General features: G+C 42.0%; 1 protein-coding gene across 5 annotated transcripts in view; it reads right to left on the minus strand.

The window, feature by feature from the left end:
• The window catches only part of TFG (trafficking from ER to golgi regulator), a 58,724-nt gene that overhangs the window by 29,488 nt on the left and 14,268 nt on the right, over positions 1-14,968 (minus strand). For all 5 annotated transcript variants that reach the window (XM_089652978.1, XM_089652977.1, XM_089652976.1 and 2 more), the window contains exon 2: positions 9,318-9,527. In XM_089652978.1, the coding sequence (XP_089509104.1) occupies positions 9,318-9,501 (184 nt within the window). In that variant the 5' untranslated portion in view covers positions 9,502-9,527. The remainder of the gene's footprint in view (positions 1-9,317; positions 9,528-14,968) is intronic.

Consider the following 14,968-nt stretch of genomic DNA (forward strand, 5'->3'; position numbering starts at 1 on the left):
CGTTACAGAAACCAGTGGTGTTTTACACAGTAAACACACATTCTGCTAGCACCACCATGTGGCAATGTTTGTCTATTGTTAAGATTATTTCTCCACGCAGCATGATGATGTGGCAAACCATTAAATGTTGGCTGGTTGCATTTGTTGTCTTTGCATAAACATACATTACTGACAAAAACATCTCAGCCAAGCTTTAAAAGAAAAAAAAACACAAAAGAAATTGAAATATATTCCATTCTTGAGGTTATATCTTTTAAACTGTAATTAAACTGTAATTCATACTATCCCAAACATATAAATATAAAAAAAATATCTATCTGCATTAGCGTGTGTGTTCATTATATAACTAACACACACGGAAAAAAAAACAAAAAAAAGTTCATCTTAAAACACAACTGCAAAAGGCAAGTCATGAAAAGTAGCAGTGTGTGACATCTAAAAAAGCAGCACGTCAACTGGCAATTCCAGGTTTCAAAACAAGATCAAATATGTTTCCAAAGAAGCCTAATGGTTGGTGCTCTAACTGCAGATGGATCAGTCATTTAATGTGTCAATGAGAGCATTCAAAATGTACAACCCCAACTTCAAACAAGTTGGAACGTTATGTAAAATCTACATAAAAACAGAAAGCGATTTGCAAATTTCATAAACCCATATTTTAATCACAACAGTAGAGGGAAAAAAAAAAAAAAAAAAAAAAAAAAAAAAAGGGATTTTGTTTTCTACATACTTACCTGTAAAATCCATTTCTTACAGTACGTCACGGGACACAGAGAAGGCCATAATAATGACTATGTGATTTATATGCCACCTATAGGTGAGTGGACACTGGCCGACCAAACAGGAAGTCCTCCCCCCAGATAACCCCTCCAATGTAGGAAGTACTCAGTTTTTGCAGCAAGCAATGAAAATCCAGAGAGAGGGGAGGGACCTCTGTGTCCTGTGATGTACTCCAAGAAATGGATTTTTTAGGCAAGTATGTAAAAAAAAAAAATATATATAATTTTCTTTACGCCAGAGTATGCCATAATAATGACTATGTGGGATGTCCCAAAGCAATAAAACCTTGAGAGGTAGGTGACATCACAATAACCACCACCAACATCCCAAAAGGAGCTACTCAGCTGTTCACAAAACACCGTGGCCCAGGGCAGAATCCTCCATGGCTCTAAAATCCACCTGGTAAAACCTTGTGACTGTATGAACCGAAGCCCATGTAGCAGCCTTGCAAAACTGACGACTGATGGCGGATAGCCCATGATGCCCCAACATTCCTGTTAGAGTGTGCTCTCACCCGAAAGGGTGGAACCTTGCTCTTCGAACCTTAAGTTTGAATGATTAACTGACGAATCCACTTAGAAATATTTGATTTAGATGCTGCCTGTCCTCTCCTGGGTCCTTCCGGCAAAATAAACAAAGAATCAGCCTTTCTAATCTGCGCCGTCAATCTCAAAAAGTCCCTTATTGCCTGAACCACATCCAGGGCATGTAAAGATCTCTCTCTTTCTCATGCCGAGTGAGGCCTAGGAAAAAAAGAAGAGGGAAGTACGATATCCCGATTCAAATGGAAACTAGTAACCACCTTTGGCAAAAAGGACAGATGTGGTAGCAATAACATCCTATCCTGATGTAAAACTGAAAATGGTTCTCTACAAGAAAGATCTGCCAACTCCGACGCCCTTCTTGCTGAGGTGATTGCCACCAAAAACAGAACCTTTCGAGTTAGCAGAACTGAACGGAATTTCCCCGATAGGCTCAAATGATGGTTTCTGTAAAACAGCCAAGACAAAGTTCAAGTCCCCAAGGACACAGGGGTTGTCTGACAGGAGGAACAGAACGCATTATTCCCTGTAAGAAAGAATGAACCAAAGTGTGAGAAGCAATTCTTTCTTTGGAAAAAAAACAGCCCATGTTGAAACCCAACCCTTAATAGTACCAACAGCCAACTTCTTTTCTACTCCTGATTGGAGAAAAGACAAAGTTCTCCCAATCAAATATTTCTGTGGATTTTCGAACCTCACACCAGGAAAATGATGCCTTCCAAGTTCTATAATAAATGTTCATAGAAAAGATCTTCCTAGCATTCAACATAGTGTGGATAACAGCCTGACACTCCCTTATCTTTCAAGATTTGGGTCTCAATAGCTATGCCATCAAATTCAGAGACCGTAAAGCTGGGTGCAATATAAGTCCCCGAGACTGCAGGTCTGACAGAGGGCATGGATTGCTCACTGCTAGCCTGACAATTTCCCCGTACCAAGACCTCCTGGGTCAGGCTGATGCCACTATTATCACCACAATAATCTCGTGTTGAATCTTGGGTAAGAGCCGCAGGAGATGAATTGGGGGAAAAGCATAGATTAGGGAAAATGGATCCCACGGTATTACCAAAACATCCACCCCTACTGCAAGAGGGTCCCGTGTCCTGGGCACAAACCTGTCCACCTTGCTATTGAACCAGGACACCAATAGATCTATGTCCGGGAACCCCCAACGCTAGCAGTTTGCTGAGAACACTTTGAAATGCAGAGCCCATTCTCCCGGAAACAACTGCCCACGACTGAGGTAGTCCACCTGCCAATTCTCTATCCCTGAAATGAATACTGCTAGCAGAACTGGAACATGCTCTTCTGCCCAAGCCAGAATAGTATTTACCTCCTCCTGAGCCTTCTGGCTCTTGGTACCACCTTGGTAGTTGATGTATGCCGCTGTTGTGGCATTGTCGGACTGGACTCTGACTAGCCAATAGTGAAGCCTGGTCATCCAATATCTCAGGGAAAGCTGCACCGCTCGAAGCTCCAGGACATTGATGGGAAGGATCTTTTCCTGTAGCGACCTTGTCCCCCGGACTGTGGTCTCCTCTAGAACAGCTCCCAACCCGAGAGGCTGGCATCAGTTGTTACCAGCTTCCAAATCACTGGTGGGAAAGATCTTCCCCTTTCCAAATTCCGAGCTTCCAATCACCAATTCAAGCTTTGCAGCACCTGGGGGGGGGGGGCAGAGGCATGCGACAATCCAGCACTGGAATCTTTTTGGTTCATGCCGACAAAATATTCCTCTGCAAAGGTCTTGAGTGGAACTGTGAATAGGGCACTGCCTTGAATGAGGATACCATCTTCCCCATTAACGTCATACAGAGAATGGAAGGATACTTTCCGCTCCTCAAACTCTGAACCTGATCTCTCAGGGCGTGACCCTTTCCTGGAGGCAGAAACACCTTTGGACAGTGTCTAGGACCAACCCCAAATACTCCAGACTCTGTACTTGCTCCAGGGCCAACTTCTCGAAGTTAGGCACCCAGCCCAAGCATTCCAGGGAATGAACTACAACGGCCACATTTTTTCTTGGACCAGATTGACCACTGAGCAGTAGATTGTCCAGATAGCTCAAAATCAATACTCCCTGAATTCTGGAGCAGCCCCAGGACTGGAGCCAGAATCTTTGGAAACACTCAATGGGCCGTGGCTAGCCCAAAAAGTAGTGCCACGAACTGAAAATGCTGAGTTTCTATTGCAAACCGCAGAAACTTTTGATAAGCAAGAAATATCGGCGCACGCAGGTATGTGTCCTTGATTTCTATGGACGCTAGAAAGTCTCCCTCTTGTAAAGATGCACCTACTGACTGGACTGACTCCATCCAAAATGAACGAATCTTTAGGAACAGGTTCAGCCCCTTTAAGTCTAAAAATAGGCCTTCCATCCCCATGTGGTTTTGGAAATGTGAACAGGTTTTAATAAAATCTCTGGAACTTTTCATCCGCTGGAATCTCCACAATCACACCCTGGGACAACAGCCAGTCGAGTGCCTGAAATAAAGATTTCCTTCTCAATGGATTTGTGGATACAATGGACCTTAAGAAACAGGGAGGAGGAATTCACCGAAATTCTAGTCTGTATCCCTTAGCAACTGTAGAAGTGACCCATTTGTCCTGGATCAGCTCTTTCCAGACCTCTGAAAAAAAAAAAAAACAAGTTCCCCCCCCCCCCACTCGAGTGGGGGCACCCCTTCATAATGAAGTGGACTTAAAATCTGACTTGGCAGATTTCTGCACCTAGGGTTTCCATCACAGAGCTGCTATCACTGCCGTCCATCAGCAGTGTACCCATCACAGTTGCCATTCAGCAATTTACCTCTCATATAAACAAGATGTCCAAAAAATATTACGTGGATTACGAGCCAGTAGAAAGTAGAGGACCGGTGACTGAATCGGAGGAGGAAGCAGTCCCTCCTAAAAGAGTAAGACTCTTAACAGCAGGCAACCACGAGCAGTGCCATACACCCCAATGATCAATCATCAAACACCAATGGAGCTAGACCCCAGGATGAAAGGCCCAGTACCAGTACTGGAATATCACGCCAGATCCCAAGAGTCAGGGCCCGAAAAGCTCTGGCAAACCCATTATGACTGCCTTCCAGCTCAAGATCAGCTGCAATCCCCCTTTCACTGCACAGCCAGGAGTGCAGCCCAACATCCCCGAGTGATTTTTAAAATTGTATTTTTCCCCGATAATTTCCTTCAATTTATTGTGGACCAGACTAACCTTTCTGCCAAACAATTTATCTCAGACCACCCCAATTCATGCTATGCTCGTTCATTTGAATGGAGACGCCTAACAAAAAAAGAGGAGTTTAAATGGTTTTTGGGCCTTACAAAAAAAAAAAAATTAATTACATTCATATTGGGTTACCCACCCCATCCATCACATTCCCATTTTTTCAGCTGTAATGGCCAGGTCATGCTATGACATACACTTCCTACATTCCAGTAACAAATCACAGTGCCCTCCCCGAGATCAGCCTGGCTCTGACAAACTCTATAAAATTCGCCCACTAATTTTTTTTCTAAAATATTTGCTGAACTTTATGTCCCTGACCAAAATATCTGTGTATGAATCTCTTGTCCATTTTACTGGCCAGCTGGGAAAGCAATACATTCCCAGCAAAAGGGCCAGGTATGGACTGAAGCTCAACAAGCTCTGTTAAAGTGCCACGGGATATGCGCATGCCTTCTGCATGTACAAAGGCAAAGACTGCCAGCTCCAGCCCCGAGTGCCCAACCTACATTGGCACAAGTGGAAAAATGCTACATATTCAGGCTGTGGTTTGAGGATCAAGGGGTTTATCCTTTATGCTAGCAGCTATTTTTCTGGTTTACCTTGTGCGCTCACTGTTATTACTTGTTTTACAAGTGGAAAAATACTCTTGGACCTGGATTTCAAAAAGGGGTATCACATCTACCTAGATAATTATTACACAAGCCAGCCCCTTTTCCGCCACCTGTACTGTGAGAAAACTTGGCCTCCGTTACCACCCAAACAAACAGGAAGGCTTCCCACAAAATCTAGTGAACACAAGGCGACTTTTTATGGACCATGTTCCTGCCTGTTACCTGGAGCAATACTTTGGCTGTGCTGACCATATCTCCTCTTGCTGCCTGTACTGACCCAAGAATTTTTTAAAGACCAGGTTCCTGCCTGGGTGTCAGCCTGCTGCCTGTTCTTACCCTGGCCTCTTTATCCACCATATTTCTGCCTGGACGATCCCTGTGGTTGATGCCTGCTTCCTAGTCTAATTGCTCTCCTCTGCAGACAACTGCTCTATTAAGATGTAATCTTTTGTTTATCCTTTCTTCAGCTAGGCTGTGAAAAAGTCTCACAAATGTGGTATTGTCAGGTTCATGAGGAGTAACAAAATGTATTTGAGTGTATAAGAAATATCTTATAAATTGACAACTTTGTGTGTAAGAAAAAAAAAAAAAAAAAAACACACCACACACTTTCATATTGTTTCCATATTTTACAAAAACTCGTGGAGAAATATGACATGTTCAAAAGATTCATTATGCCTCGTAGAATATACGTTAAGTGTTTTTGCTTTCCAAAATGGGGTCATTTTGTGGGCGTTTCCATTGTCCTGGTGCTCCAGGGCCTTCGAAACTGTGATAATCAGGAAATTAGATGTGTAATTTATGCCCCTAGAACGCCTGAAGGTGCTACTTGGATGTTGGGCCCCTCTATGTGGCCAAGCTGTGGAAAAATCTTACACATGTGGTATCGCCATACTCAGGAAGAGTAGCAGAATATATTTTTGGGAATAAATCTTGGTATGTACATGCTCTGTGTTAGAAATATCTAAAATGCTTTCATTTCCTTTCCTAGTCTTCTAAAAACTTTTGGAAACAAAATGAAATGTTCAAAAGACTCCTTATGCCTGAAAGAATATACTTTGGGATGTTTGCTTTCCAAAATGGTGTCATTTTGTTCCCGCTGTCCTAGTGCTCCAGGGCCTTCAAAACTATGATAGGTAGTCAGGAAATTGGATGTGTAACTTATGTCCTTTTTATGCTCCTAGAATGCCTGAAGGTGCTACTTCGATGTTGGATCCCTGTATGTGGCCAGGCTCACACATTTGGTATCACCATACTCGGGGGGAGAATTGTAACGTCAAAAAAACTCACCATGCTTCTTACTAAACACCTTGGTCTGTCTACTTTACAAAAAGGGGTAATTTGGGAGCTATTTGTATAAGCATGTTAGGGTCTCAAGAGATGAGAAAGACCCTCAGTACATCAGGTGTGATCAATTTTCAATGATTGGTACCATAGCTTGTATAATCTATAACTTACATACAGACTAAATAATATACACTAACTTGGGTTATTTTTACCAAAGAAATGTAGCAGTGTTAATTTTGGCCTAAATTTATGAAGAAAAAAATTACTTATTTGCAAACTGATATATTAGAAACTAAGAAAAACGCCTTTTTTTTTTTTTTTCAAACATTTTGGTATTTTTTTTGCTTAGGTCTCAAAAATACAAAACCCAGTGGAGAATAAATACCACCAAAAGAAAGCGGTATTTGTGTAAAAAAATTATGTTTGGATACAGCATAGCATGACTGAGCGAGCGTCATTCAAAGTGTGAGGAGCCCTGAAAGCTGAAAATTGGCCTGGGAAGGAAGGTGGTAAAGGTGCCCTGTATGAAAATGGTTAAAAGGACAAGTTCACCTTTTAACAAAAAATAATAAATGCACCTTTTTTTGCAGGTAAAAAAAAATATGCACTTACTATATTTTAAAAGTCTGGAAAGCATTGCACCCGCGATCAGCAGATCACTGTGCCATGCAGGTCTACAGCAGACTGTCAGTGTAATCTGTGTGCGTGTACCTTGTACAGGCATAGTTTTACATTGACAGGAAGAATCAATGAACTACGACAGCGCTCAACAACACCATGGTAGTTCATTTAGAACTACAACCAGACAGCCGCAAAGTCTGTTAGGACTTGTAGTTTCTCATTCACAGAACCCTGAATAAACGATACAGCTGCATTATATTTAAAATTGTGACAGCTAGTGGGGGAAAAAAATAGCCGTCACAACAGGGGATCAGGGAGGTGAGGGGGCGGTTCTACACAACATGTTTTTGTTGGGACAAGGCAACAAAAAGCTGGCAAAGCAAATGATACTACCATGGAAGAGCTGGAAGAACATTTTGCAACTAATTAGGTTAATTGGCAACAGGTCAGTAACATGACTGGGTATAAAAAGAGCATCTTAGAGAATCAGAGTGTCTCAGAAGTAAACATGGGCAGAGGCTCACCAATCTATGAAAAGCTGCATCTAAAAATTGTCAATTTCAGAATAATAAAATTGCAAAGACTTTAAACATATTATCATCATCTACAGTACATAATATCAAGAGATTCTGAGCATCTGGAGAAATCTCTGTGCACAAGGGACAAGACCCAAAACACAGTAATGGATGCTCATGGTCTTCAGGCCCTCAGACAGCGCTACATTAAAAACAGGCATAATTCTGTGATTGACATAACTGCATGGGCTCAGGAACACTTCTAATAATCACTACCTGTGTACACAGTTCTCTATTATTTTTTACATCTATTATATCGATTATACAAGAAGAAGCCATATCTGAGTATGTTCCAAAAGAGCTGTCTTTTCTGGGCGAAAGCTGATTTAAAATGGTCTGTTGCAAAGTGGAAAACTGTCAAAAATGTTATATTTGGTTTTTTTTTAGCAACCACAGCTCCACATTCTCCAGACTAAGGAAGAGAGGGACTTTCCAGCTTATCAGTGCTCAGTTCAAAAGCATGATGCTATGGGGGGAGGGGTGCATTAGTGCGTATGGAACGGGCAGCTTGCACATCAATGCTGAATGGTATATCCACGTTTTAGAGCAGCATATGCTCCCATCCAGACATTTTTTCCATAAAGACTGAGATTGAGCTCTGCAGCCGCTATTGCAGTAGTAGTATTCTTATACCAGGGTCACAATCCTGCACAATATCCTTTTGTCTCTTTCGGTCAGCTGACCATGTCAACCACACTTAGGCTTATTAGATGACGTTTTCTCAGAAAACTGTATATGCCGTCATAACATTTTATTCTGTACCTTGCGACAAGGCAAAGAAATTGACATCAGTCACAGAGGCACAGCTAAGCGGGCACCAACTATTTGCCCTTTGAGTCTCGGTAAGCTCTGACACAAGGCGGAGGCAGAGAAGGAGGAAAGTGTCCCACCTGTTAGCTAGGTGTCTCATCACCAAGTGGAAGCAAAAGAATGCTACATCACTTCCGCTTTCAACGTGAAACTTCTTGTTACTTTCACAAATGCAAATCATGTAACGTTTCCATTTTTTTGTCTAACCCTTGTACTCTCATATCTATTTACTAATACTAGCAGCATAATGATTAAAAGTAGTCAATATTGACAGAGTGAAATTCCACTTTAAGCAGAGGGCAATGCTATGAATATCTGAGTGAGAATGTTACAAGGAGTTTAAACTGCAGTTTAAAAAGATCAGTAAGCTCTTTAGAAGAAAGTGGTCTGTACGTCAGCATTTTTTAGATTTTTAAACAAGTATTTTATTCACTGTGAGGTTCCCTCTACTTTGCTTAATGTTGCCAAATTACAGTAGAATGTTCTATATGAAGTCCTGAAAATAAAGGTTCAGGGATGTTGAACTTGTATCGTCCGTCATCCGGGCGATGTAGTGGCGGGCAGGTAGCTTTTTTGTTATCCTTCAGCCCTGCTTCGGACAAGCAGCAGGGCTCACCTGTCAGGTGGAAGCATTTGGGAGGCATTTATTTTTAATCAGGACAAGTAGATTGTCATGAGGGACAAGTAGATTGCGACACCGATTTAGTCCCTGGACAAGTAGTTTTTTAAAAAATTTCTACACCCCTTTTGCTCTGCTATATACTCCCTATTAACTCCTGGCATTATTCTATGAATCACTTTCAGGTAAATGGTAAAAAATTCAGCTACTTTGTCATTCAAATACCAGACAACATACCTTCATCTTTATATTTGATGGTTACTTCATCATTGGTAGAGAGCTTTCCCCTAAATACTCTCTGCATCATCAGGACCAGCTCATCATAGGTGATGTCTTCATTGTGGATTGGAATCCTGCGAATGTCTTCTCCAAGCTGAGCCTTAATAATCAGCTTGCCACTTAGATCCAGTTGGCCATTCATGTTGGAGTCCGTGGTGGTTTAAGCAGCTTTAGAGAAAACAGAAAATACATTACTAATCAAAACACCTAAATATTTTATTAAATATGCAAAAATGTGTTCTATTTCAGCAAGTGACTGCAGCAAATAGCTGACAGCATAAGTGGTCAGCACACAGCTCTTGAAACAGAACCTATGTGACAGAACCTCCCAAATTAGAACTGCAAATGGCTCAATGCACAGTTCCCCACAAGTAACAAAACCTGTCTGTTCCCTGCTGACAGGTACATCAGGAACTGCATTTTGTAATGACGGTAGTCTTCTTCCCTATGAAACCCACTGAACGCTGGATGGCAGGAGCCAAACTTCACTGAAAGATAGAACCATTACCAATTGGAATCTGCTGTTGGGTGTGGGCCTCAGACAGATGTTACCAGTGAGGAGCTTACACCCTTAGTATGCACTACTGTATTTGGGCGAGTACTGAACTTTACAGTAAAGAAAACCGATACTTTAATTGCACTAGCAGTGTTTCTTATTTTGAAAGGATGGTGAGAACCCATCAGTGAGGGTGGAAGAAAGCGGGAGGTATTCAGCTGCTGGAAAGGCTTGGTAAGCATGGAGCTAGAAGAGAGGCTGGATGAGGACTAAGAGCAAGGTCCCACTAGCAGTAAGACAGAAGCAGGGACAGGCTTGGTGTGCATGAAAACCAGGGCCATAGCAGGTATTTCTGCTATTTGTGCTGTGGAACTGATATGTGCTGTGCCCAACTTCAAAGTGCTGGTCTTCTATGGGGCAGTGAATAGAACTTTTAAAAAGATCAAAGTACTGAGCATGGCTTACTCAGGAAATAAATTTTGGACTGTGATATTACCTGAAGCCCAACATGGGAAATAGAGGGTTGGACCTTGAGGGTGTATATGGGGATAAGGATACACAGTTATTTTATGTATATTCTTAGAACACTCGTATAGTCAATAAGTACAAACTATGAAAAACAAGATGACAGTAACCGGAAATATGACCTCCCAAAGAATAAACTTTGGGTATAAATTTGACTGTAGTCTAGCCACCTGCTGTACCTAAAAAAAGGGAAATTGTTTCTAAACCTTTTCCACCCCAATAAACTTGCAAGCGTTTTATATTAAAAAAAATATATATGCTATACTATTCAATACTAAAAAATGGAAATGTAATATTTTTGTTCATTGCTGGATGTTAGGCTAGAGCTACTTGACAGTTTTAGTAGCTGAATTACGCTGCTAAAACCTGTGGGAGTATTAAGTGCTAATGAAATAGATGAAACAAATATAGAGTAAGTTACATGGAGTATGTTGTTGACCATAGTATCAGAGAACTGCGCTGAATGATCAATAAATGATGTTAAAATTGTACCAACAAGCAGTAACTACATGCTACTTGTGCAATTTACACCATTGGGAGCCATGTGTGCCATCTGTTTAGTTGTCCATAACTACTCCTAGCAATTAATAGCTACCAATTTTAGGAGCATGACTGAACCAATAAGGATCTCCACACACCAGCCACTTAATTAGATACATCCGTCAATTTCTTGTTAACACAAATTGCTAATCAGCCAATTACATGGCAGCAACTCAATGCATTTAGGCATCTAGACGTGGTGAAGAGGACTTGCTGTAGTTCAATCCAAGCATCAGAATGGGGAAGAAAGGGTATTTAAAGGGACTTTGAACATGGTACAGTGTTGGTCCCTGATGGGTTGGTCTGAGTATTTCAAAAACTGCTGATCAACAGGTATTTTCATGCACAACCATCTATAGGGTTTACAGAGAATGGTCCAAAAAAGAGAAAATATCCCCTGAGCAGCAGTTGTGTGGACAAAAAAAGCCTTGCTGATGTCAGAGGAGAATGGGCGGACTGGTTGCTGGAACATTCAGGAGGTAGGGTCAGAATTTGGCATAAACAAAAAAAGCATGGATCCATCCTGCACTGTATCAACGGTTCAGGCTGGGGGGGGGGGGGGGGGTGTAATGGTGTGGGGGATATTTTCTTGGCACTAGCAAGTAGTGGTGCACCGAAATTAAAATTCTGGTGCCGAAACCAAAACTTCAGGATGCACCGAAATGGACAGTTTTTAAAAATTTATATATATATTTTTTGGAGAAAAAAAATACACTTATGCTAAAAAAAAAAAAAAAAAAAAATAATATACCCCAATGTTTTTGTAAAAAAGGAAAGATGATGTTACGGCGAGTAAATAGATATCCAACATGTCATACTTTTAAAATTGCGCACACTCGTGGAATGGCGTCAGACTACGGTACTTAAAAATCTCCATGGGTGATGCTTTAAAACTTTCTACAGGTTACCAGTGTAAAGTTAGAGAAGGTCTAGTGCTAGAATTATTGCTCTTGCGCTGACGTTCGTGGCAATACCTCACGTGTGTGGTTTGAACACCATTTACATATGTGGGTGTGACCTACATAGGAGTTCACCACTGCATGCGAGCACGGGAGCACTTTAAAAAAATGTAATCAGTTTTATTCTTATCACAAGGAATGCATGCATCCCCTGTGACAGAAATAGTTAGGGACAGGTCTTTATGGAGACATTCTTGACCCCACATCTCTCCTCTATAAAAAAAAAAAAGCATTGATCTAGTAGTAAAAAAAAAAAAAAGGAATAATCCTAGATACAGATAGATATTAGAGTAGAAGGGGAGGGGGGGTGGCTGAGGGTTATAGATATAATAGGAAATGCATTCTTATAAGGGGTAATGTGTTTTTTTATATTGTTTGTATAATGATTAAAGAAATACAAATGTAAATAAAAAATGGCCTTGTTTACAAGGCGCCGGAACTGAAAGTGACATCGCTCCGGTCCGCCAAGGGCATAGAGAGGAGTGGAGGCCATCTATTCAGCACTTCTCTCTATGCACAGTGCCGGGCAAGGTAAGGCTGAGAACCACAGAGTGGCGGCGGGTGGCGGCAGCAGCGGGGTTATTTTCGGCACCTGTATCAGTGCTTATTTTCATATCAGCCAATAGGGGTGTTTTCGGCCAAAATGTTTCAGCCACAGTAATTTCGGTGCACCCCTACTAGCAAGGTGTACCTAATAAAAGTGGCCAGTGAGTGTAAGCGAAGGGATGGACACTGCTCAACCAACCCCAGGAGTCCAATGCTTAGGAATAGCCTCAGCCACCATACTGGCCACGCCCTCTCAGGGTGTGCCCAGTATGGTGGCTGAGGCAATTCCTCAGCATTGGACTCCTGGGGTTGGTTGAGCAGTGTCCATCCCTTCACTTGTATTGGGTGATATTGGAATCGCTCTGACTCATGCTCCCCTCCTCTAGCTTGCCGGTGGGGTGATCCTTTTCCTTCCATCCATAGCTTGGAGCGGCCCCATAAGGTATTTACAGTATGTAGCAATGGCCTTGGGAAATCCCATGGAAAAGAACGAGAAAACACACAAAAATACATTTTTGTATGTGTTAAACCACCACAGCTTCATTAAAAAGAGTTTTAGCTTACCAAATGTTAACATTAAAATGATCCAGGATATAAAACAAAGGATTTAGATCATTTGAAAAAGACAAATACGCCCTTAATACTTTGTACTACATTCAGGCTGGCATTCAGGCTCCATTTACTTCCAGTTTGTCAGCATAAAATAAACAGGTTCCAAATTGCCAGCTATAGATAGTATTACAGCAAATCTGGAAAGTATCACCTTATGATTGGGACATGATAAAGAAAGTACAGGGTATCCCAAACCTGTCTTCAAACCTCCCCAACAATGCATTGATTTTAGTGCCTCAGCAATACAATTTAGTTTCCTGTGTTGACTGACAAGCAACTGTATGACTTTGGAAAAGATTTGGGAAACACTAGAACAGTGGTTCTCAACCTTTCTAATGCCGCAACCCCTTAATACAGTTCCTCATGTTGTGGTGACCCCCAACCATAAAATTATTTTCGTTGCTACTTCATAACTGTAATTTTGCAGTGGGAGGAATAGTGCCACGTCATTGGTGTCAGTGGGAGGAATAGTGTCCCATCACTGGTGTCAGTGGGAGGAATAGTGCCCCATCACTGGTGTCAGTGGGGGGAATAGTGCCCCATCACTGGTGTCAGTGGGGGGAATAGTGCCCCATCACTGGTGTCAGTGGGGGGAATAGTGCCCCATCACTGGTGTCAGTGGGGGGAATAGTGCCCCATCATTGGTGTCAGTGGGGGGAATAGTGCCCCATCATTGGTGTCAGTGGGTGGAATAGTGCCCCATCATTGGTGTCAGTGGGAGGAATAGTGCCCCATCATTGGTGTCAGTGGGAGGAATAGTGCCCCATCATAGGTGTCAGTGGGAGGAATAGTGCCCCATCATTGGTGTCAGTGGGAGGAATAGTGCCCCATGGGAGGAATAGTGCTCGAACTCATGCTCCCTTTTTCTCACTTGCTGGTGAAATGCAGGTAACTGCACATAGTAGGATTGGGCCCTGAGACAGAAGACTATCAGGGACCTTCTGCATGCAACAGGAAGTAGTACCGGAAGGCTTGTTTTACCAAATGATATTACTTAAAATTCTAAAAAGGTTCCTTTTTTTTTGTAAAATAATAAACGTCTATACTTGCCTACTGTGTGCAGTGGTTGTGTGCAGTGGTTTTGCACAGAGCAGCCTGGATCCTCCTCCTCTCAGGTTCCCCGCAGGCTCTTCTGGATCCTCCTGTCGGGTGCCCCCACAGCAAGCAGCTTGCTAGGAGGTCACCCACTGTTACGTGTCCATTCACACACAGAGCTGTGGCTTGGCCGTGCCCCTCCCCCCCTCCCAATTGGCTGACTTTCTGTGATTGACAGCAGCAGGAGCCAATGGCTGCAGCTTGCAGTCTCAGCCAATAGAGGAGGCAGAGACCCAGGGCAGCCGTGGCTGTCATTCAACTCGCTGGATTGCGATGAGGCTCAAGTCTTGAGGGGGCTGCAGGCACTGCTGCACACAGGTTTTTTACCTTCATGCATAGAATGCATAAAGGTAAAAAACATTCAGCCTTTACAAGCACTTTATTGCTGGAATATGCTGTAGAAGGAAAGTTTTTGAGTCTTACCTGGAAAGCACCAAAAACAACCAACCAACCTACACTGCAAATAAACACTATAAAATTGTCCATAGATGGATAAAATTGTGAATAAAAATTCTTAGAAAAATTTCGTAACAAAATTCTGAGAATAGAATGTCGTTCAAAAGATCTTGTTTGCTTTTAAAATTTGATTTTGGAACAAATGGACTTTGCTGAACAAAAACTATATAAAGTTTTCTCATCACTGTGGTCAAAAGTAACATAACTTTGACCCTACTGATTAAAAAACCAAACTAAAAACTTTCTTAAAACATTCTTTTCCTAAGAACTTTTGTTCAAAATTCTACCCATCTATGGTCAACTTAAATAATGGAAAAAAAAAAAAGGGGGGACACTGCAGACAATGCAACAGTGTTTTATTTATTGCATGCCCTATGCCC

Source organism: Staurois parvus, unplaced genomic scaffold (assembly GCF_062004578.1).
Source record: "Staurois parvus isolate SC_StPar_1 unplaced genomic scaffold, SC_StPar_1.0 ptg000696l, whole genome shotgun sequence".
Lineage (NCBI taxonomy): Eukaryota > Metazoa > Chordata > Amphibia > Anura > Ranidae > Staurois > Staurois parvus.